The sequence below is a fragment of the Rhinatrema bivittatum genome, chromosome 14 (assembly GCF_901001135.1).
Source record: "Rhinatrema bivittatum chromosome 14, aRhiBiv1.1, whole genome shotgun sequence".
NCBI lineage: Eukaryota > Metazoa > Chordata > Amphibia > Gymnophiona > Rhinatrematidae > Rhinatrema > Rhinatrema bivittatum.
In genome coordinates this window covers 6,102,189-6,126,449 of record NC_042628.1, presented here as the reverse complement: position 1 = coordinate 6,126,449, position 24,261 = coordinate 6,102,189, and the positions used below count along the sequence as shown (strand labels likewise).

Genomic DNA, 24,261 nt, shown 5'->3' with positions numbered 1-24,261 from the left:
CAGAGCAATGCTGGATGCACAGGGAGCCGGTGCTGGTTCTGAGCTCCTGATCATGTTTCGGGGTTTAGGGGAGGCAAGGGGCTGGAGATAGGGGGTGGGCGGAAGGGCACTGACCCACAGGAAAAGCCTTAGGCTTTCAAGCTTTCTTGGGGGGGGGGGGGAGCTTGGGAGAGGGGAGATCGTTGCTTCGCTTGGGTAGGGTCATTGGCTCTCAGGGCTGCTGGTTAGGCTTAAAAGTTATTTTGCTACAGTTAGCTGGATAATTTTGATCGTCAGTATATAGCGGGATGTGCATCCTGCTGAATGTGCCGGATAACTTATTGAACTGTCCCTAAACAGTAACGAAGTCTTGAAGGCACTGTGTGAGGAACTTGTACCAACTGCTAAACTAATGACTGTGAGCAGCAGGAACAAGACAAATTCTCTTCCTGAAAATGAGTTCAGGCTTATATTCTCTCTTGGGACAGCAAAGGACAAGAGCCTGAGAGCAGACAGACGTCCGCACAAAGAGCTACCAGCATCTCATGCACTCTGCAGCATTTCACTTCTCAACGGAAGACGATCTACGTACGTTGCTGGGGGCCAGATCAATCACAAAATCACTACAGACGTTAAAAAAAAAGAACATATTTTTAAGATGTTAGGTCCCCAAGGCTGGAATTGACTCCTGATACGATTACGGAAGGCCTCACTGTTTTGAGATCATATTTAATTGACAACATAGAAAAAAATAAAATACATAATGTTTGGGACTTTGCTTTCAACTTAGGTACACTTTTAACATGGCACACATATACCAATCTCACATCAGTAAGAGGTTTGGAAAAGAGAGCCCCTTCTATCATAAACAAAACAATGCAAATAGTTTTTTTATTAATCTGGACTTTCTTAGCTATTTACTGTGAAAGCTATATACACACACACCCATGTCTTACAGAGCCACAGTTAACACCACGCCATCACTTTCCCAGCCAGGGTAGGGTCAGACCCAGTATTCAAACCAAGAACGTTCCTTCTTAAAAACAGATTGTCAGCAAGCACAAAAGAAAATTAGGTGGGAAAAAGAAGGCCAGGAAGGACAAAAGATGAAATAAATACAGATCCCTCGCTCCATACGTAATTAATTTGCCTCCATCCATTCAGTGGTGCCCCCAACAAGGAAGAATCTGCGCCTTAGTTTGATGGAAGGCTCACATTTTCTTGTCGTGGCCCCTGGATGACTGCAGTAGCAGATAAAGACTCTAAGGCAGGTGCTTTGCCATCCAGTCCATGGTATTCTTACAACACAACACCACGGGCTAGCACTCCTCTTCTCTGGCTCTCCTTCTTCTGCATACCTAACTTGAGCCAAAATCATTAATTCAAGCACAGAACATAAAGTAATAGGGCACCTGATGGTGCAGTGTTGAAAAAGATGTCATCGCACCTGGAGAGATGGATGGTATTTATGGTTAGTTACTGGTAACACTGCACCTTTTCCTGTGCGAAGGCAATCTTCAGGGAGGGACTTCTCCTACTATTAAGTGTGTGTGGTGAAAATCCTTGGTGATTAATGATACTGCAGAAGGGGTAAGACCGTGCTTGGTGCCATGGGGTCGAACATATACATCCGGTGGGGCAAGCTGGTAAGATCCATGGGGGCTTTCACCTTGACGTTTTAAGACTCCTTACCATTCTCAATGGACCTTGCCAAAGGATGTTCTCATCACACAGAAAATTGCTTTCAGCCGTGTCAAAGCCGTACACTCCCTATGCAGAGCAGAATGTAGACATAGAAATAATCGAGGCAGGACATCTTGAACTTTACACCGGACATCCCTTACTAGCTAGGCCAGTATAAAAACTGAAACCCTCAGGTTTCCACTCGTTATTTTTTGTGGGTGTCTGGGTGAAAAGAAGCCACAGAAATCCGTCATTAGGCTCGGAGGCCTCTGGACAGTGGATCACATGTGTATTGGATGAATGTAGTTACGAGGAAATATACCAACTCTTCCCGAGATGCGTCCCTTCCACCAGTTGGGATCGGAGCAGTCCAGAACTTCAATGATGTCTCCTCTACAGAAAGGCAACTCAGTGGCATCTTGTGATAAGAAGTCAAACTGGGCTTGGACAAACTTGGTTTTCTGCTATTAGAGAGAAACAGAACAAAAAGACATAACAAAAGTTAAATCTTAAAACAATGCCTAATACTTGGAAAGAGCTTAGGAAATCAATTGGGGTCCATGGATGTACAACAGGAATGAAGTTGGTCAGACTAAGACTTTAAAGTCCTTATCTAGCATCATAGCCTATGTTTCTTGACAGCAATACTGGCAGTTTCTGGCTCATCACAATGTCAAAAAAACAAGGCAGCATTTGTTAATTATCTTTAGAAGGAAACTGCCTGAGTGACAGCCAGCGTGGTGCAGTAAGTATCCAAGGGAGGGTGACCAGAAGGCTGCCACACCCAGATCAGTCTTGGACCCGATTCTGCTCAATGTGTTCAGCAGTAATTACTGCAGAGGGGCTAGAAGGGGAGGTCTGTCACTTTGATTACACCAAGATTTGCAATCCAGAGAGAGCTTAGGAAGTGGCCATGAGCATAGTAGCTAAGACTTGATGCAAAGAGTGTAAAGTAAAACTCTAATAACAAAAAATTAGGAAGAAGAGTTCATGATGGGGGTTTCATACCGATGACCACCCAACAGGAGAAAGACGTGGAGGTGATCATGTATACAACTATTTACATGAATAAAATGTGTGCCCATAGAATGCGGAGAGCTCCTCCTTGTCCAGTGGAAGAACGCCTCAAGCTCGGATGAGGAAGACTGCTGAAATCACTCATTATCAGGCCGATACGGAGCAGTGCACTCGGCCGAGCGCACCGTTTGGCCCCCGTTTGGCCGTGCATTTTAGACGCGCTATTATTACCCTTTCTACTGTAAGGGGTAATAGTGCGTGGAAAATGCAGGGCCAACCACCTCAAAACTAATAGCGCTCATCTCATGCAAATGCATGTTGATGAGCCTATTAGTTATTACCCTGGAATACTGAAAGTAAAATGTGCGGCCCGTGTGCCCTCAGCGGGTTCAAAAACTGACGCCAGTAAAATTAAACGTCGGTTGTCGGACCCACTGACAGCCTCCTTATTAGCGTAGGCCCTAATTTAAATGCAAAATTACGCGCCCAGGAGAGGAGCCTGTGTGCATGTCGGGATAGCGGGCACTCGCCTCAGAGCGCCAGCTCTCCCGCACGTTCTATTGCATCGGCCTGTATGTCAGCTGCATCCCTTCTCTTCTGCGGACTAAAATCAGATCTGTAAATTATAGGGGCAGAGAAAAATCTCCTGCATGGGAGACTGATAAAGAGCGATGTTATCCCAGGAGTAAGGTTTTTAATTGGGCCACGTCTGTGTGGAGAGGCCAGCACTGTACGTATAATCCTATGATCCATGAAGCATGAGAAAAGACGAGAATCCTTTAAAAAGCCCAAGCACATGCTCTGCCTGACCTGCAACAGTTACATTAACTTATAGATTGCCTGTGACTTTTCTCGGGATCTGACTGGGGTTGTGGAAGGAGTGACCTAGACAAAAGAATGAGAATATCAGCATTCATGCAGCTCCCTAATTAAATTTGCAGGAAGGCAGCTATTGGCACGAGTGGTGCATGTATCTGTATAACCTGGAACTTGTGTGAGTGTAAAGGAAGAGAGATTCTGGATTCCTCCGTGAGAGGGGCATTCTGGGCCAGAACCCGAAGGAAGGAGACTGGAGGAGAAGTCGTGCTACCTTAGCTCTCTTAGGGTAGTGCGGTCTAGCCTGGAAAGGATGCGCACCCTGCACAGGCTGCTGGGAGCAAGCTGTGTGCAGTTCCGAGGACCTGTCTTCCTGGGTAAAGTAGGGAAAGATGGCAAGTTGGAATGCTAGATCATGGAAGTCTTCCATGCCATGTCTGCAAAGAGGACAGCCGGCCAGGATGTTTGCTGGGGTGCTGGACTTTGGAAGTCACTGAAACTTTATCTGCCAATGAAAGTTCTGGCGTTTAAGCAGAATCCACTATCGTGGCTGCACTTATTTCTCTTCTGGCTCCAGCAACTTGTGCTAAAGTCTTCATGCTGAGAATTATGCTTATAATCACAAAAAATGTGCTTTCAATTCTTAATGAATGTGCATATTCTCTGCAGGGTGGAAGGGAAATGATGAGTATCGTTGGGATCCACAAGCAATATGTATTGGAACTGCAGCAAACAGCAGCTCCTGACTGGAGAGCACAACACTTGTGCAAACTGGGGCAAAGGAGCTCTTTAGGCAGCTGGCACAACATGGAATGAATTTAAAGGCTTTGAAACTGCAAAGTCAGCGCTTCACAGACTGACAGCAAGGGCAGGTGATGAAAAGCAGCAGGGTGTGCTCAGCCCCGGAAGCAGCTGCTGAAAAACAGCAGGGTGTGCACTGCCTCCAGCAGGGGTGGGCAGCTGCAGCCCTTGAGGGCCAGCAACTGCTCAGGTGTTCAGAGTAACCCAAATAAAAATGCAAGAAATAGATTTCCATACAATTGAGGCAATGGCTATCCTGCAAACCTGATTAGTTGGTGGCCCACAAGCCCAGAGTTGCCCATCCCTGACCTAAACCGTGCTGAGCCCCACAAGTAAGTGAGGAACAGCAGCAGTGTCCTGCCTGGAGCAGCGTTTCCCACATCTGTCCTACTGACCCCACAGCTAGACAGATTTTCAGGCGTTCACAAGGAATAGGCACAAAATATATTTGCAGATATTGCATACATTTATCTCATCCATATTCTTGTGGATGTCCTGAAAATTTGATTAGCAGTGGGTCAATAAGACAAATTTGAGAAACATCAGCCTCAGAAGCGGGTGATATAAAGCAGGGTGCTCAGCCCTGGAAGTGAGTGATATAAAGCAGGGTGCTCAGCCCTGGAAGTGAGTGATATAAGCAGGGTGCTCAGCCCTGGAAGTGAGTGATATAAAGCAGGGTGCTCAGCCCTGGAAGTGAGTGATATAAAGCAGGGTGCTCAGCCCTGGAAGTGAATGATATAAAGCAGGGTCCTCAGGCCTGGAAGTGAATGATATAAAGCAGGGTGCTCAGCCCTGGAAGTGAGTGATATAAAGCAGGGTGCTCAGGCCTGGAAGTGAATGATATAAAGCAGGATGCTCAGCCCTGGAACTGAATGATATAAAGCAGGGTGCTCAGCCCTGGAAGTGAATGATATAAAGCAGGATGCTCAGCCCTGGAACTGAATGATATAAAGCAGGGTGCTCAGCCCTGGAAGTGAATGATATAAAGCAGGATGCTCAGCCCTGGAAGTGAGTGATATAAAGCAGGGTGCTCAGCCCTGGAAGTGAATGATATAAAGCAGGGTGCTCAGCCCTGGAAGTGAGTGATATAAAGCAGGGTGCTCAGGTCTGGAAGTGAGTGATATAAAGCAGGGTGCTCAGCCCTGGAAGTGAGTGATATAAAGCAGGGTGCTCAGCCCTGGAAGTGAATGATATAAGCAGGGTGCTCAGCCCTGGAAGTGAGTGATATAAAGCAGGGTGCTCAGCCCTGGAAGTGAGTGATATAAAGCAGGGTGCTCAGCCCTGGAAGTGAATGATATAAAGCAGGGTGCTCAGCCCTGGAAGTGAGTGATATAAAGCAGGGTGCTCAGCCCTGGAAGTGAGTGATATAAAGCAGGGTGCTCAGCCCTGGAAGTGAGTGATATAAAGCAGGGTGCTCAGCCCTGGAAGTGAGTGATATAAAGCAGGATGCTCAGCCCTGGAAGTGAATGATATAAAGCAGGGTGCTCAGCCCTGGAAGTGAGTGATATAAAGCAGGGTGCTCAGCCCTGGAAGTGAATGATATAAAGCAGGGTGCTCAGCCCTGGAAGTGAGTGATATAAAGCAGGGTGCTCAGCCCTGGAAGTGAGTGATATAAAGCAGGGTGCTCAGCCCTGGAAGTGAGTGATATAAAGCAGGGTGCTCAGCCCTGGAAGTGAATGATATAAAGCAGGGTGCTCAGCCCTGGAAGTGAGTGATATAAAGCAGGGTGCTCAGCCCTGGAAGTGAGTGATATAAGCAGGGTGCTCAGCCCTGGAAGTGAATGATATAAAGCAGGGTGCTCAGCCCTGGAAGTGAGTGATATAAAGCAGGGTGCTCAGCCCTGGAAGTGAGTGATATAAAGCAGGATGCTCAGCCCTGGAAGTGAATGATATAAAGCAGGGTGCTCAGCCCTGGAAGTGAGTGATATAAAGCAGGGTGCTCAGCCCTGGAAGTGAATGATATAAAGCAGGGTGCTCAGCCCTGGAAGTGAGTGATATAAAGCAGGGTGCTCAGCCCTGGAAGTGAGTGATATAAAGCAGGGTGCTCAGCCCTGGAAGTGAGTGATATAAAGCAGGGTGCTCAGCCCTGGAAGTGAATGATATAAAGCAGGGTGCTCAGCCCTGGAAGTGAGTGATATAAAGCAGGGTGCTCAGCCCTGGAAGTGAGTGATATAAAGCAGGGTGCTCAGCCCTGGAAGTGAATGATATAAAGCAGGGTGCTCAGCCCTGGAAGTGAGTGATATAAAGCAGGGTGCTCAGCCCTGGAAGTGAATGATATAAAGCAGGGTGCTCAGGCCTGGAAGTGAGTGATATAAAGCAGGGTGCTCAGCCCTGGAAGTGAGTGATATAAAGCAGGGTGCTCAGGCCTGGAAGTGAATGATATAAAGCAGGGTGCTCAGCCCTGGAAATGAGTGATATAAAGCAGGGTGCTCAGCCCTGGAAGTGAATGATATAAAGCAGGGTGCTCAGCCCTGGAAGTGAGTGATATAAAGCAGGGTGCTCAGCCCTGGAAGTGAGTGATATAAAGCAGGGTGCTCAGGCCTGGAAGTGAGTGATATAAAGCAGGGTGCTCAGCCCTGGAAGTGAGTGATATAAAGCAGGGTGCTCAGCCCTGGAAGTGAATGATATAAAGCAGGGTGCTCAGCCCTGGAAGTGAGTGATATAAAGCAGGGTGCTCAGCCCTGGAAGTGAATGATATAAAGCAGGGTGCTCAGCCCTGGAAGTGAGTGATATAAAGCAGGGTGCTCAGCCCTGGAAGTGAGTGATATAAGCAGGGTGCTCAGCCCTGGAAGTGAATGATATAAAGCAGGGTGCTCAGCCCTGGAAGTGAGTGATATAAAGCAGGGTGCTCAGCCCTGGAAGTGAGTGATATAAAGCAGGGTGCTCAGGCCTGGAAGTGAATGATATAAAGCAGGGTGCTCAGCCCTGGAAGTGAGTGATATAAAGCAGGGTGCTCAGCCCTGGAAGTGAATGATATAAAGCAGGGTGCTCAGCCCTGGAAGTGAGTGATATAAAGCAGGGTGCTCAGCCCTGGAAGTGAGTGATATAAAGCAGGGTGCTCAGCCCTGGAAGTGAGTGATATAAAGCAGGGTGCTCAGCCCTGGAAGTGAGTGATATAAAGCAGGGTGCTCAGCCCTGGAAGTGAATGATATAAAGCAGGGTGCTCAGCCCTGGAAGTGAATGATATAAAGCAGGGTGCTCAGGCCTGGAAGTGAGTGATATAAAGCAGGGTGCTCAGCCCTGGAAGTGAGTGATATAAAGCAGGGTGCTCAGCCCTGGAAGTGAGTGATATAAAGCAGGGTGCTCAGGCCTAGAAGTGAGTGATATAAAGCAGGGTGCTCAGCCCTGGAAGTGAGTGATATAAAGCAGGGTGCTCAGGCCTGGAAGTGAATGATATAAAGCAGGGTGCTCAGCCCTGGAAGTGAGTGATATAAAGCAGGATGCTCAGCCCTGGAAGTGAGTGATATAAAGCAGGGTGCTCAGCCCTGGAAGTGAATGATATAAAGCAGGGTGCTCAGCCCTGGAAGTGAGTGATATAAAGCAGGGTGCTCAGCCCTGGAAGTGAGTGATATAAAGCAGGGTGCTCAGCCCTGGAAGTGAGTGATATAAAGCAGGGTGCTCAGCCCTGGAAGTGAGTGATATAAAGCAGGGTGCTCAGCCCTGGAAGTGAATGATATAAGCAGGGTGCTCAGCCCTGGAAGTGAATGATATAAAGCAGGGTGCTCAGCCCTGGAAGTGAATGATATAAAGCAGGGTGCTCAGCCCTGGAAGTGAGTGATATAAAGCAGGGTGCTCAGCCCTGGAAGTGAGTGATATAAGCAGGGTGCTCAGCCCTGGAAGTGAGTGATATAAAGCAGGGTGCTCAGCCCTGGAAGTGAGTGATATAAAGCAGGGTGCTCAGCCCTGGAAGTGAGTGATATAAAGCAGGGTGCTCAGCCCTGGAAGTGGGTGATATAAAGCAGGGTGCTCAGCCTCGGGTGTGCTCTGCATCAGAAGCAGGTGATATTAAGCAGAGTGCTCGGCCACAGGAAGTCGACTTTTAGGTTAATAAGTTGAGCTGTGAAAGCATCTTGTGCATTGGTGCCATGGGTTATCCAGTGCTACATCCTGCCTGGAATTAAACGTAATATTGGGAGCAGTGTGTACCCAGCAACTCATCTTTCCTCCCTCTGAGTCTCTCAATTTCCTGGGCTCTGTAGGGGTGGCAGCCCCTGTGGTCACTGATTTTCTGGCAAGGAACCCAAGGGAGGGAGAGGATTACACAAGAAGGATGGCCCAGGAAAAACTGGAGGAGGAGACTGCAAGCATTGCAGAAGAAGCCACTTTACTGGAAGCTGGTTTTCCCTTTGCAGAGGTCTCGCACTGTGTAATGCACCTCAACCCATCCACCACTCTCGGGGATATTCAACTAAACAATAGCAAATTGGACTCCCATCAACCGTAATCAATCTCTTACACTACGTCCAGAGTTGATGTTCTGTGCAATGACATAAAACAGCAAAATATTAAGAGCTGTGCATACTGTGGCTCCTGGCTGGAGAAGCTGAAAGCATCTTTTACTGGTCCCGCTGTTTTTGATGGGAGTTTGTACAGTAAATCAAGTAGGATCCTGGCACAGGGTGTGTTTACGTACAGAAGCTTTAGCTAACTTTTTTAATAAAGGAAAATGGTTTCTTTTCAAGGCAGTAAACCTTAAAAATCTTTAAAATGCTGACGTGCACATTTTGGGAATGACACTTATTTTTAGCTGCTTCAGTTCTAAAAGATTTTTTTGTGGCTCATTAATGGTTACTAATGAAGAGAAACTGTTTATGTGTGTTCTCCCAAGCAATTATCTTAAGTGTTTTTGACTCTAATCTGCTAATCAGAGCCTGCTCAGCCCAGCACAGAAAATAGGTGAGGACTGGAGGCAGTGCACGCCTCCATGCCCAGCCAGTGACTGAAGCCTGGGAGGTCAGTTACTCAGGGATTTTAGGGATACTCTAGCTGTTGGGATACTCGGTTAGTTACATGTTCCTTTCCTACCCATTTTTAGTATCACTTTTTTTTTTTAATTAGCCATTTTTGGGATGAAGGTGCAACTGAAAGATCTATGTGTGAATGCTGCACAGCAGATGTTTTATTGTACCTGGCCCTGTCTCTGATCTCCGACCTCGTAGGCAGATCGACGTGAAAGTTAACATAGGCTCTGGATTCTTGCACATTTCTACCTGTTATCATCAGGATAATTAGCCTAAAATGCACATTTTGTCTGTTTCTAATGCTTCTTCAAGAAAGTTCTGCAGAATTTCCTAGAATTACAGCAGAAGACTTCAGTATTCCACAGAATTCTACAGATTATTTTACTGCATTGCTGAAATTCTCCAATACAGCAATCAGTGACAAGAATCCTGTGAAATGTGAGATTCCTATCAAATGCCTTGCCAACGTAAATCTTTAAGTTTTAGTTATCTCTACTTGTGAGAGGGGACACTCTTACAGTGATAAAGCATCTACAAGCCACTTCCTGGCTTGGAGAGCACAGCAGGAGGACCTCTGCTCATGTATCTTTTGCCTAAGCCTATTCTGGATATGATGTGTCGGGACCCCCAAGGATGGCTGAAGACAGCTTGAGAAGCACGGACAGGTCCTGCCACCCTCAGCCAGCTCTGAAGCCATCAATGGGCTTTAGTCAGGTGTGGAAAACACTGTCAGCAATGTCAAACTTCTAGCAGCATCATGGGAGTAACCATGAATCCTTCAATGCAAGCATAGGGAGAGAGGAACCACCTGTGGGATTAAGGGCAGTGTGTGCAATTACAGGTTTACTCTAATCCAAAAGGTTTGCTACTTTTGAAGGACTGCCCCTTTAAGGATAGTTCCAAGACGTTCGAAGATGTCAGTGCCGTCCTGCCCCACTCCCATCCTCTTTCTCCACATCTGCTCTCTCTCTCTCCTCCCCCCCCTTCCAAAAAATGAAATTTTAATTTCTGTATTTGTGTAAAGTTTCCAACTGTTGATTTCTGGGAGCAGACAGATGTGCGCAGGTGTGCCTGGAGGGGCGAGCTTGGGGGACGCTCGTGGTGGTGGGCGAGCTTTCTCTGAGCACCTCAGGTTCCCCATCCGAACACCGCAGGAAACACCTCGTTCCTGAGAAGATGATGCTCAGGGACCCCCGGTGCATTCATCTCCAAACCATGGCATCAAACCCTCGGTTAGGGCTGAATGCAAGTCTGCACCTAGCGATTAGTTTGATCAGGCGGAGAAAACTACTCACACAACACAACAAAAACTTTAGCTTTAGGTGTTCAGATTTTCATGACCAGGTCTTTACGCCTTCGTGTCAAATATTCCTGTTTTCTTTTTTTTCTGGTATTCTGACCGTGCGTCACCTTCAAATAATTTCACTTGCTGTTTGCTATTTGGTAGAATAACAAATGAGAGCAGTTGGCATCCAGCGCTACTAACGAACCCCTGGCACCAGCAGAAGAGGGGCAGCAGCGTTTGGTGGAGTCGCTCTATCTGCCACTTGCCGGAGCACCCGGAGGTTTCTGCAAGGTTTGAACCGGGCCAGGCTTGTGCCGTTTCTCTCTGATCTTCTAGACTCCATGTTACCCCTCTCTGCACCTGTGCGCATCCTCAGAAAACGTCGCTGTTTTCTGTTCCTGGTCCCAGCAGCCTCTTCAGTTCAAAACCCACCGACTTTCTTCCTCTTGCTTTCACCTGCCTCAGCCGTTTTCTCCTGCTTAAGTCGGGGCTGGTGCCGTGAGCAGATATTTCCTCTCTTTTACACCCCCAGCTTATTTCAGTCCGGTCATGCAGCGAGAGACCTATGCCTGGAGGCCACACACCAGGGCTCCTTCTGGGACCCTGCAAGCATGGGCCTTCCGTGGTGACCCTGACGGATCCAAGCCCTGAGCTGGGAGTTAGGCTCAGCCGGTGGAAGGGGGAGGGGCAGCTGCAGCCCCCTCCCCCCGCCTGTGCAATAAGCAGGTTGCATCATAGATGGGTGTGGCGGGGCAGCCTCAGGTTGGGGATCTGAGGAAGTTTACTTTGTGTCTAGGGGCCAGGACCTGTGGTCTGCAATCCAGGAGCGGTGGGAGACCACCGCCTCGTCCCGTTCACAACCTGTCTGGTTGGGTTATCTCCAGTCTTTTGTTCCTGAGATTTCTGCAGAGTTTTAGAGGGGTTTTATTTTGTCCTGGGGAGGGATTACGGGGATAGGGAAGACTCTGCCTTTTGGTAGCCACTGGCAGCAAGACAATTCCAGCAGGAGGGCTTTTGCATGAAGAATTTGCTTTGTTGATCTGGGAGGGAGGACGATGTTTGCTGGCTCCCTTCCTACCCTACAGCAGGGAGAGTTAGAAGGGCCGATTGCTCCCTGCTGCCTGGGGCTTTCATTTGAAAGAACTAGAAGACATTTTTTGAGCAAATTGGGAGACCACCATTCTGCGTCTTCACCATGGAAGGAAGGGACAGAGTTGGGAGTCTTGCAGAGCGGAAGCCTTGTTTGCGCAGCTAGTATTTTTGGAAGGGGATTTCTGCCCATAAATAGGATACTCCTGTCCATCTGGGAATTCTTGCCTTTTCAAGCCCTGGAGGGTAAGATTTTCCCAAGCCCATCTACTGAAAGCCACGTGCACAAATAAGAAAAGCTGGAGGACTATAAAACAATTTGTTGTGCCAAGCACTGGTGTGTATAGTGCCACAATTTGCTAAGGAAGTCTGCAGTAAAGTTTTGTTTGAACACCCAGTTTGAGTATCCAGAATATTTTGTTGGCACTCACAACCTTTGAAACTACATAAGAACATAAGAACATGCCATACTGGGTCAGACCAAGAGTCCATCAAGCCCAACATCCTGTTTCCAACAGTGGCCAATCCAGGCCATAAGAACCTGGCAAGTACCCAAAAACTAAGAAGATCCCATGTTACTGATGCAATTAATAGCAGTGGCTATTTTCTAAGTCAACTTAATTAATAGCAGGTAATGGACTTCTCCGACGAGAACTTATCCAATCCTTTTTAAACCCAGCTATACTAACTGCACTAACCACATCCTCTGGCAACAAATTCCAGAATTTAATTGTGCATTGAATGAAAAAGAACTTTCTCCAATTAGTTTTAAATGTGCCCCATGCTAACTTCATGGAGTGCCCCCTAGTCTTTCTATTATCCGAAAGAGTAAATAACTGATTCACATCTACCCATTCTAGACCTCTCATGATTTTAAACACCTCTATCATATCCCCCCTCAGCTGTCTTTTCTCCAAGCTGAAAAGTCCTAATCTCTTTAGTCTTTCCTCAAGAACCACAAACAGGCCAGGTTTTTCAGGATATCCACAATGAATATACATGAGATAGATTTGTATGCACTGCCTCCATTTATGCAAATCTACTCATGCATATTCATTGTGGATATCCTGAAAACCTGGCCTGTTTGTAGCAATTGAGGACTGGAGTTTGCCACCCCTGATAAGTGGAGGGCAAACCACTTTTAAGCTGAGAAGATATGAACTATCCCACCATGGTTTGTGTTCTTTTGCCAGCTTGTTCTGAATTGGGCTGACTTATAGTGAGAGTGTTCATTTATATCTGTGTCGGATGCTTGATTCCTTCTTCGTCCACTAGACGAGGAGTGTAGTCTTCCAGTGGAGATGGGCTGTGCTGAGGATTATCTGACATTCAGATTTATGTTGAAGACATTTTTATTTCATGAGGCTTTGATCAAGAAGGGCTGTGGTTCTAGCAGGCAATTTTAGTTAGATGCAGAAAGGGGTAACGGTATGCACGCTGGCAAAGTGTCAAAGGCGAAATATGAGACTGGGTTGTTGTATGATTCTGATGGGTTGTGTTTATGGCTTTTATTACTGTGTTATTCCATTAATGTTGTGATAGCATGGGTGTGATGTCCTTGTTGGATTATTTTATTATTTTATGATTATGTATTGCTTTCATTAGTATGGTAAATCACCATGAGCACTTGATTTTGCATAAATAAAGCCCACTGTAATAATCTCCCTTCTTTGCTATCCTTAGCCCATCGTGGTGCCCATGCACATTTTCAGAAGAGCTCAGCTGGTAAGCTTAGAGCAAACCTACCTCAGCCTTATGGTCCTCATCCCTCAGGAAGATTTGTTGCTTCTTGGTGATGGTGGTTGTCCTGTAGAAATCTATCAATTCATTCAAAGAGTTGAACTTCTCCTCCCACAGATAGTATTTCCCATTCTGGTCTCGGAGGACTTTGAAATGTTGCACGTGTTCTCCGTAGCTGTGGATGTAGGAAAAGAAGAAAACGGAATCCGTGAGCTAGAAAGTGGCACAAAGTGAGGGAGGCAGACAAAATCGGTGGCATGCGGCCATTCTCAGCTAACATGGACTCAGAGAGGTTGCAAATATAACTTGAGTGAAATGAAAATGTGCAAGGCAAGAGAGGGATGGCTGCAGCCACAGAGACTTACCATCATTAAACAGAGCCAACCACAAGCTAACTAGATCGTAATCTTACAGCTGCAGCTGCACAGTTGTATTATCTCCAACTCTGTTTAAAGACTCAGAAGCCTAAGAAGCAATATATATGTTGTGAAGGTAAAATAACATTTTTTTTACCAAGCTATTTTCTTCTGCTTTTTTCGGCTTTGGTACCATGAGCTTTCAATTGCAACTACCCAGGGTTTTCTCACCTATTTTACATCCCCTTCCATCTTCCTGTAGTCCTCAGCTGAGAACCATGCACCAGGACTCCTTCCAAACCCCACTAAGTGTGAGAACTATATCTGGCCACTAGGTGTCACCATTGCACAATGACCAAGTTGACCAGGTACGCGAATCTCTAGTCTGGGAATTAAACCCAGGTTCTCCCACAAGCCACCGCTCCAGCCCTAACCAACATTTTTTTTTAAGAATGTTCTTGCTTCTATTGCTTTCATCTGTCTTTCTGATTATTCTCCTAATGGAGCCTATAAGAAAGCAGCTCACAGGGGCAAAGTCTCACCGAGAGGGCAGGAAGGGCATTGGCCCCGGGACAGGACCAGTGCAAAGGTATTAGGTGCCCCTGACGAGACTTCTGCCTTGCAACCCCCGCCCCCTCTGTTGCGCCGCTCCCCCGGTCTCAGTCCCAGCCCCTACCGCATTCGTGCTCGCCAAGTGTATGCGTCTTTGGGCAATGCTTGCGGCCCCCCGAATCTCTATTCCTCTGCTGCGACCGGGATAGGCTCCACTCACAGCCCCACATGGCTGCTCTTCAGTGCCCCCCTAAGGGTCTGCGCCCGAGGTGACCGCCTAGTTCACCTAATGACCCTGCCCCTGGGGAGGAAGGAAGTGGGGTAGGGTGGGCTTGGAAAGCCTGAAAAGCTATGACGGATACCAAGGGCGGCTCTTCCATTAGGAGAATTAGGCGGTCGCTTAGAGCACAACAGTTTTGGGGACGGCAGCATGGGCTTCATTACGCATGATCGCCCAGGAAACTGCCCTGATGATTGCACTGGTCAGTGCCCCAATCTCAGGAGGAGGAGAACAAACTTAGATTGGGGATAGGGAAATACCTACGGCACCTGGATGTGATCCGCTGTGAAGCGCCAAAAAGCAGAATATAAATAAAATATCAAACAAAAAATAAAATAACAGCCCTCTCCCCTCCCAGACAATATGCAGGGAACAGAAGGGATGGGAGTATTCTGGGTTCTGACCCGCAAGTACAATGAGTTTTACCCAAGGGCTTCTGCCTGCACGCCAGCAGGACCCTCCCTTGAGAGCTTCCTCAATGTAAACACACCCACACAATTACTGGGATTATACCTGGGGGCTCGAACCCAGGAGCTTATTCCCTACACAAATACTCAGCCTTTCTGATAGAGAACAGAACAGAGAATACATAAAACCAGATAATACTAGAGGTAATACCTAAATATGTACACACATATGTACAGTATGTACACAGCAGAGCTTACGTTTCCAAAGGATCGGTCTGTACTGTCGCGTCCGGGAAGCGATCTCTCTCCTCCTCTAGCTATTACCGCTTTTTTATACACTAAAAACTGGCAATTGCTTGGGAGAGGAGCAATGTCCCCTCCGTTCCTGTGTTCTTATCAGTTCCAAGCACCCCTGTGAGTGTTCTGCGCACTTTCTCACCCTGGAACCAGGGGCGGACTGGTCTATCGGGGGATCGGGCATCCCCCGGTGGGCTGGTCACGCTAGTCACGTGGTCTGCCGAGCACGGCCGTGACAGAGCCGCGCTCGGCAGACCACGTGGTATCTCCTGGGCCGGCCTGGGCGGCGAATCCCCGGGCCGGTCGTCAGCGGGAATCCGCCACTGCTTGGAACTGCTCGTTTAACTACAGTTCTCAGATTCTTGTCTATTCATAAGCATTTTTTTTAGCATTTCACCGTGCAAAGCAGTAAATATGCACTCACAAACAGGATGGCCTGTGGCTTTCAAACTAGTCGCAGTAAATTCCATGACTGGACAGAGCAAAGCACAGAAGAGCCACTCTGCTTCTTAATGTAATCCCTCCCCTCCTGTCCTTCAGGGATCATGAGGGGCAGGAATGAGGTGAGTAGACAAGAGTTGAGTTATTGTCTGCATATTTCTCTTTACAATTTCTACTCACTTTTATGTGTTTGGGGAGGGTTTTTCTGAGTTCTGTTTGTGTGACCAGCACATAGATTCAGTGTAGTTTAGCTTGCTCTATTTTCCCAATAGGAGGTACCTTGCTAATACTAAATTTGGATTTTTAGCTCTCCTTTGTAATGCTCAAGATGGCTCAACCTTACAGCATTTTTAGAATTCAGGTACAATAAGTGCCTTCCCCAAAGAGCTTACAATTGGGCCGATGCAGTAAAGTGCACTCAGGCTGAGTGCACTGTTAGCCCCCGGTTGGCCGCGCGTTTTCGGCCAACCTCCCCGAAACTAATAGCGCCCGCAACATGCAAATGCATGTTGATGGGCCTAATAGTTATTCCCGCGCGATACAGAAAGTAACGCCTGCCAAAGGCAGGAGTTAATTTCTGCCGGCGCCGGGGAAGTGTACAGAAAAGCAGAAAAAAACTGCTTTTCTGTACACCCTCCGACTTAATATCATAGCGATATTAAGTCGGAGGTCCCAAAAATAAAAAAAAAAATTAAAAATCTGCCAGTGGCCCGCAGATTGGAAGACGGACCCTCAATTTTGCCGGCGTCCGTTTTCCGAACCCGTGGCTGTCAGCGGGCTCGAGAACCGACACCGGTAAAATTGAGCATCGGCTGCCAAGCCCACTGACAGCCGCTGCTTCTGTCAAAAAGGAGGCGCTAGGGACGCACTAGTGTCCCTAGCGCCTCCATTTACCACAGGCCCTAATTTGCATACGTGCAGATACTGAATCGCGCGCCCAGGACACTGGCCTGTGCGCGCGTCGGGAGAGCGGACGCTCGCCGGCTCTCCCGCGACTTTTACTGTATCGGTCCGAATGTAAATAGATACTGAGGCAGCAGGAGATGGATACAAGGATGGGCATTTTCAGAAAGTGCCTTTCCCCAGGTAAGTCAGTATTTATCTGCATAAATTGTCTTCCCTGTGTACAGTTATGTGTTGTACAGGATAGTTCTGGGAATGGGCAAGAGGTCACCATGACCGTTGAGTTTAAATATCTAAACCTTGATGGGGGTTAGAGTGGCCTATGTGCCTGAAAGTTAATTCGGGGAAGGTGAGGGTCACAAGTTTGAAGACCGGTCTAGGTTGCCTAATACCTTACATTGGCCTGTAATGTACAAGATATTTTTGCCATCAGAGAATGTACAGCTTCAAGACCTCCAATTAATTCTTGGGTTTTGCGTCTTTTACACCAATACTGTAAGGTAGTGATCTTCATCTAGGCAGACCTGTGGCCCATAAAGACCATTCTGCCACCACACGGCAGTAACTCAGGGATTTCCAATCCTGTCCTCGGACCCCACAGCCAGCTGGGATTTCAGGAGCTCCACAGTGAATCAATGAATATGCAGGTGATAAATCAGCATATACTCAGCCTCCAATGCATGCAAATTCATCTCATGCATATTCATTGCTGGTATCCTGAAAGCCTGGCTGCAGGGCCGGTGCAAGGGTATTAGGCGATTCTGCCTTGCACCAGCACCCCCCGGTCTCGCTCCGACTCCTACCTCATTCCCGCCGCCGACTGTGGGCTTCTCAGGGGCCATTAGCGGGTCGGGCACTGCTGGCAGCCTGACAAATCTCGATTGCTCCTTGCTGTGAGCAGGAGAGGCTCTGCTTGCGGCACCACGTGGCTGCTCTTCGGAGCCCCTTACTGGTCGGCGCCACAGGTGATGGCACCTGTGGCACCGACCAGTGCCTGGCTGGCTGTGTCTGTGGGGTCTCCGGGACAGGTTTGGGAAGTCTGCATCCTCTGGCACAGCCTCGTATTCCAGAGCTAGTCTGAGGCAGAGTTGCTCACGTTTGAGGCTCACGGCTGGCGGTGGATGTGCCACTGGCCATCGCACCTCAGGCTGTGCTGGGTCAGTAGGTCCTTGGCAGAAAACCATTGTCATGCTTGGTTTCCAGTGTGGAAGGGAGAGTGGCACTGAAGGGCTGACCTAAAAAAGGTCTCCAGGGCGAAGCCAAAAGATTATTTACCACGTTACAGGCAGGCAAGTCATGAGGGCGGGGTGTCTGCCAGCCCTTTGAAGCTCTCGCCTTCCTTTAATAGAGTTTGATTGATGGTGAAGCACGATTAAAATAATGCATGCTAGGGGAAATACCTTGCTGCAGGCAGAGTTCTCATCGGCTCACTTTCTGGGAAAAAGAAAAACTTCCAGTATCAGTATCTGTCGGGTGTTTTGTTTACCAACATTTCTGAATTATTGTAGCGCCATCCTTTCATAGGAACTAACATACGGCTACACAGGGGCAGAGGGGCCAGGACTCGTAGTGCGGGGCCCTGACACACAGACCCAAGACACAGGTACCCAGCGACCGACACACAGACCCAAGACCCAGGTACCCAGCGACCGACACACACACGCACTCACTGACACTTTTCTGCGCACATCCCCTACTTAATCCCAGGTGTTTCCAGCTGTTGCATGATTCCTCCAGGTGTTTCCAGCATACAGAGGCGATGAGAGGCTGGCAGCGAGGTCCCTGTAAGGGCTGTAACTCTGACACAGCTCATAAGGACTGGGGGGGGAGAGAAGATGAGTCTTTTGTCTTTATCGGACAGATGAGAAAGGCTCGCAGGCTCTGGTGCAGCCGGGCTGCAATTCTCAAGCAACTTTCCAGAGGTGGGGGACGAAGAGAGGATCTGTGTCTTATTTCCTGGGGTCAGATCTCATCCCTGCCACATGTGATCTTCCTTGACCCCTATTTACTATATGCAGGGCTGTCCTTAAGGGGGGGGGGGACGAATAGGGGGGCGACCACCCTGGACCATGCTCTTTGGAGGACCCCACACCACCATGGGGGCTACATCCCCAAACTAGGATTTCAGTTCTCCAAGGCCCCACTATGGTTCATTTGTCCCAAGGTCAAGCCTGGCTGTCCTGTAGGTGCATAACTTCATCGGGTGCTGCAGGGTGATGCAGTGGGATTTCGGGTCCACCCACTGAAAGGTTCTTGCAATGCTTTTTAAAGCGCATTAGGGCTCTGTGTGGATGAAAGCTACTAAGAAAATGTAAAGTAATGTTATTTGCCTTTGGTAACCCTGATCTATTGCAGTGAGGCAGACCCTTGATTCATGTTGCCAAGCTCTTCATTTGATCCTGAATAACTCTCTTACCTTTGCAATGCTCCTGGTAGCAGCTCTTCAGGAGCTCCTGCTCTGGGCACCAGAAATAACAACGTAAAGAAAGAATTAAGAACAAATTGGAAACAGCTGAGAATGCAGAAAACCTTATCTGGTAAAAATCCCCAAATTCTCTTCCTTTGAAGCAGAGCAGGGTGAGGAGATTATACTAAGAGGACCCAAATCAGCCTCAAAATTCAAGTATGCTGGGGACAGATGTGGACAGAGGAGGGAGAAGTCTGGAGGTCAAGCAGCCATGAGCACCTGGCCAGACTGAGTGAGCTGAAAGGCCCTTATCTGTCACTAAGCAAAGAGTTTGCAACCTTGGATGATGACAGCAGATCCTACCTGTAATCTCCGTACTACCTGCTAGGTCTGTTTGACTGCAAACAGAGCTTGGATTAAAGGGATCCAACAGAGTGGGGTTATAAAATCAGGCTCTTATGTGCAACCGTCTGTCATCTAGGGGTCTGCATGGAAACAAATGTTTCCTTTAGCTTTTTCTTCTGGTTTTCTTTTCTTTTGTTTCTTTTTGAAAAGTATATTCCTTCGTTTGTTTCCTTTTGGTCTGCGCTATTCTTTTCCAATGTGCACTATTTTTCATCATGAGATTTTTACAAATAGCAAGCACTGAAATGCTTTAGAGAAATGAACGACAAATGACATTTCATTTCTTCTTGTGTGTTGTTTTGAATGGGAAAAAAAAAAACACAAAACCATATAACAAATATTGGTTTTTTCATGCCATTTTTACAAGGAGGGCACATCCTCAGAATTCGCAGGTCCCTTTAATCCTGCTTCACAGTGAATACCTGGAAGTTGGCTGGAATCTGAGACTGTGATATGTACTCGCAGTCTCTTTGCCTATCTCTGTTTGAAATACTTTCATAGTGCACAACACTAGCTTTCAGTTATGTCATCAAAATCAAGGAGTCCCAATCCTGCTCAGGTCAAATTTAATAACACAGATCCTCTTCATAGTCACATGAATCTGAAACCATGTTTGCTAGCTGAAGAAAAGAATTGTCAACAACATCTGAGTAAACAAACTTGCTTTCTTGAGATTTTTTCCTGAAGGTCGAGACATGGATGTGCAGCTCCATTCCATGAATGGAGACAAAATTCAGAGACAAAAGCGATGTGTAGTCCGAAAAGCCTGGTGCCTTGAGCCTGTGAGATGTGAGTCTTGTACTGCTTCCCATGTGTGGTGATTGCACACACACCAGCTGGGGCTGGGACGTTGCCCTTTGTGCATAGACCAGCTTCTCTCCTCTTCAGATTGTGACTGGCATTCACCTATTGTGTTGCGATCACCGAGTGTCATTATTCGAGTTCAGTAAGTCAGGGAGCAATAAGAATGCACTCAACACAAGCAGCAACTCTCACCCTCTCAGTAGCAAAATTGTCACTTATGACCTCATCCTTCCTAGATCTGATTGGTCCATAGTAGTAATATTGTTACTAATGACCTCATCCTTCCTGGATCTGATTGGTCCCTAATAGTGATATTGTCACTAATGACCTCATCCTTCCTGGATTTGATTGATCCAGGGTAGCAATATTGACACAAATGTCCTCGTCCTTTCTGGATCTGATTGGTCTACAGTAGCAATATTGAATTTATCCTTCTTGGATTTGATTGGCCCATAGTAATAATATTGTCACTAATGATTTCATCCTTCCTGGATCTGATTGGTTTATAATAGCGATGTTGTCATAGTTGATTTCCATGTTTAATAATACATGTACTTGCTGAGCCCACTGGATGCCATACTGACTGATAATTTGTGACATTGTGCTGAAGTGTTTAATGTTTAATGTTTAATGTAAATGTTTAATGGTTGATTGTTATTGTTCAATGTTTAATGTTCTATGTACAAAACCCCGGTCTAACCTCCCAGACCAGGGCAACCTTTTCGTTACTTGTAAACCAGAATGATTTGTATTGCATACAGGAATTCCGGTATATAAAAATTAAAAATAAATAAATAAATAAATAAGTGAACATGGCTGCTCACAGGATGTTTACAGAATTTCCAATATAAAGTTTTTTTTCACTCAACGCACAATTAAACGCTGGAATTTGTTGCCAGAGGATGTGGTTAGTGCAGTTAGTGTAGCTGTGTTTAAAAAAGGATTGGATAAGTTCTTGGAGGAGAAGTCCATTACCTGCTATTAATCAACTTAGGGAATAGCCACTGCTAATACTGCAATTCGTTGCTGAACTACTTACTGTTTGGGTAATTGCCAGGTTCTTATGGCCTGGATTGGCTACGGTTGGAAACAGGATGCTGGGCTTGATGGACCCTTGGTCTGACCCAGCATGGCATGTTCTTATGGGAGAAGTGCTAGCTGGAGCAGCCCTGAAGAATAAATAGGTTTGTGTGCCCTTGCAACTTAAATTTATCACATGCCACACTAAATACCTTTCTTTAAGAAACATTGAGGAAGAGTTAAAAAAAAAACACCTTAGTGGAAAAGAATATCTGAACGCTAACTCCCCCAGCTCTCTAGCTGTAGTGCTTTGGAGGTTTTCTGCATTGTGCTGTGATTAAAGATCTCACCACTGGTTTATGATGTTGGCTTCCATTGTTCATTGCAGCAGATTTAAGGTCTGTGCAAAAAATGACAGCCTCCCTGGAAAGCTGTGAGTGATCACGGGTACAATGCCCGCAGAAGCACAGAACTGTGTCGCTGCACCAGGTGGATTCCCTTAGCCAGGAGCGGACAGACTGCAGAGGACGCTGTCCGGGCACTAGGGTTTGAGCAGTACTGGTCATCGTGAGTTTCAGAACCCCTTTGCATGTCTGGCATCTGCGAGAAATAGGTGCCTGAGTGTGACTGAGGCTAAGCTCCTCCTGCACGTTATCCTGCGCATCCCGACAGGCTTTTCTCACCAACCATCATCTGTGCATCTTGTCTGCTTCCAGCATCTTGTGTGCTGTGCATTCATTCCATGCCAGAGAGGTTTCACTTCTTCTCGGGGTTTCCTGTGGTGTCTCGGGGAAGAGATGACGAAGAGAACCCGCCCCCTTTCTGTTCCATGGAGGTCTCCTTTGTCACCCTGGGGACAGTCAAGCTTTCTCACTCACTTCAGGAATATTCAAATGTTTTGTGTTAACACACTGTGCCAGTCTGATTCGTGCTAGTGCTACGACAATGAGACACAGGTAGGAGATGGCACTATGCCTGCCCATGTCTGATAGGCTTCAGCTCTGTCTGTAACGGATTTGGTGCCGCACGCAGCCTAACCAAAATAAGTGCAATGAAAGCCACTGGATGTGAGTGCACCTCATAAATATTCCTAGTGGAAATCCTAAAAACCAGAGCTGAAGAAGGAGGGGGAATGACTGAACTGCAGCCACTGTGGAAGACATTAATGACATTGTTGTATTTCCCTAACTTCTCCCTTTGAGTACACAGCTGGCAGACCTCGCTGGCTGACTCAGGAGCCAGGAAGGCAGGCGGATATTCAGTGAGTCTGCCAAGGCAAGGTAAGGCTTTGGCGCCTTCAGTCCATGCGCTGCTGAGATGTTAGTCCAGCTCTGGCTTTCTCACTCCCATCCCCGTTCAGCCTGCTCCTTACTGTCCGGTAGTGAGCATTGGATTGGGACTGGATCAAAATCTCATGGAGTTAAACTACCGAGCATCATCGTTACTTCGGCCTAGCGGCACCGTTACCATCACCGCAGCATCGCCGAGTTTCCACCAATTCAGAAAGCAATGCTTTGGCCCATCCCTGTGGCGGTACTGGTTCGGTCCCCGGATCAGGTCTCCCTCATCCTAGGTCTGCTGGGGTTGGGGGCGGGGGAGTCATGGTCATTGTTAAGAGCGACACCTGGTGGCTGGATTTAGAGTCCATTATACAGGGGTCCAGAAGGCACTGGTGCACGGTTACCAGCCTTAGGACTGTTGCTGCGGTGGACAGACTGGGAACAGTGGGAGGGAGGGTGTTTAAAAAATATGAGAAAAGTCCATGGAGGCCCGTGGCACCAGGATGCAGGCACTGGCTCTGACCTTGCTGCTTTTCGGGAGACACGCGTCCCTCCAGAACGTGTCGCCTGCCACGCTGATGTAACTGGATGCTCTGGAAACACTGTCACCTTTGTTTCTCCCCTGCGTCTCCTCGGGGCTGCTTTGCTCTCATAAGGCTGTCAGGAATGTTGAAGGCTCCGAAAATAAACAGAGGCCCGGCATGACAGCAGCCCTCAGTAAACAGTGACAGCGACCTCGCCCTGCTAGGACCTGCAGGACAGATGCGCTAACCTCTGGCGCCATTCTTTCCACCGTTTTAAAATCTTCATTGTGGAATCTTCCTGATTTATGAGTAACCTTCGTGATCGTCGACAAGGGAGAATGCAACGAGAATTAACCTCTGAGAGGGAGTGAACGCAGGCACTAACCCCCCCCCCCCCACACAATAAATCCGCAACTCTACTGCGGGAATCAGAAGACATTTTTGGAATAACAAAATTTTCGCTGAAAGCTTCTTGCCAGGGTGCTGAGAGCTGATGTGGATAAGCGTCACTGACAAACAGAAAACAATCTTGGGTCGTTTCCAAAGGACTGGTGCTTCTGATTCATGCCCCTCACTCTCCAGGCTAAATCGCCATTCCTAAACCGAGAGTTACCTTTCTTTCATTTCAACTAGCGACAGTCCACATAAACGCAAACTTTCACGATATCAAAGTTTGTTACCGCTCAGGCAAGAGCCACGGCAGGGCCAGTAAAATGCACCAAGATGGCATCTACCTCGCTGAGCAAACGTGATGCCAGGGCTCGGCAGGGGTTTCCACTACCTGCCCTCGGGCAACCGTGCACGCTCTGCTATGCTGCCAGCTCAGAGGAAACGCCTTCATTTCTAATTAATTCCAAGCTCTCAGCAGCATTTTCACTAAATCCCTCACTGAGTTCAGGCATGTCCTCTCCCTTCCAAAACCGCTTGGGATAAACAGGCCTCAGATCACGAGACCTCGCCCAGACGTGGTGCTAGAATTAAGTCAGGGATCCACCAGACCCACAGTCTGGGCATCCTTCGGGGTCAAACACTGGTATTAGTATCAGAGAGTGGAAGGGGGCTGTCGGCACCTCTGGCTCTTTGTCTCTCTCTCTCTCTTTGTTTTGCCTGCTCCGTCCCTGGCCCCCATTTTGCTTAGTGGTAAAAGTGGAATGGACAGAGCCTCTGGTTTCATGCGGAAACCCAGTGACCTCCTCCTCCTCCTCCTCGTAGTTT

The 24,261-nt window shown here is 47.6% G+C and overlaps 1 protein-coding gene across 2 annotated transcripts in view; it reads right to left on the bottom strand.

The window, feature by feature from the left end:
- Positions 1-692: 692 nt before the first annotated feature.
- The window catches only part of GRAP (GRB2 related adaptor protein), a 40,791-nt gene continuing 17,222 nt past the window's right edge, over positions 693-24,261 (bottom strand). The window contains exons 4-5 of one of the 2 annotated variants that reach the window (XM_029577227.1): positions 13,377-13,545; positions 693-2,123 (exon numbers count right to left, since the gene is read on the bottom strand). In XM_029577227.1, the coding sequence (XP_029433087.1) occupies positions 1,944-2,123; positions 13,377-13,545 (349 nt within the window). In that variant the 3' untranslated portion in view covers positions 693-1,943. Of the gene's footprint in view, positions 2,127-13,376; positions 13,546-24,261 lie in introns of both variants that reach the window. The other variant, XM_029577226.1, reaches the window with a different exon arrangement.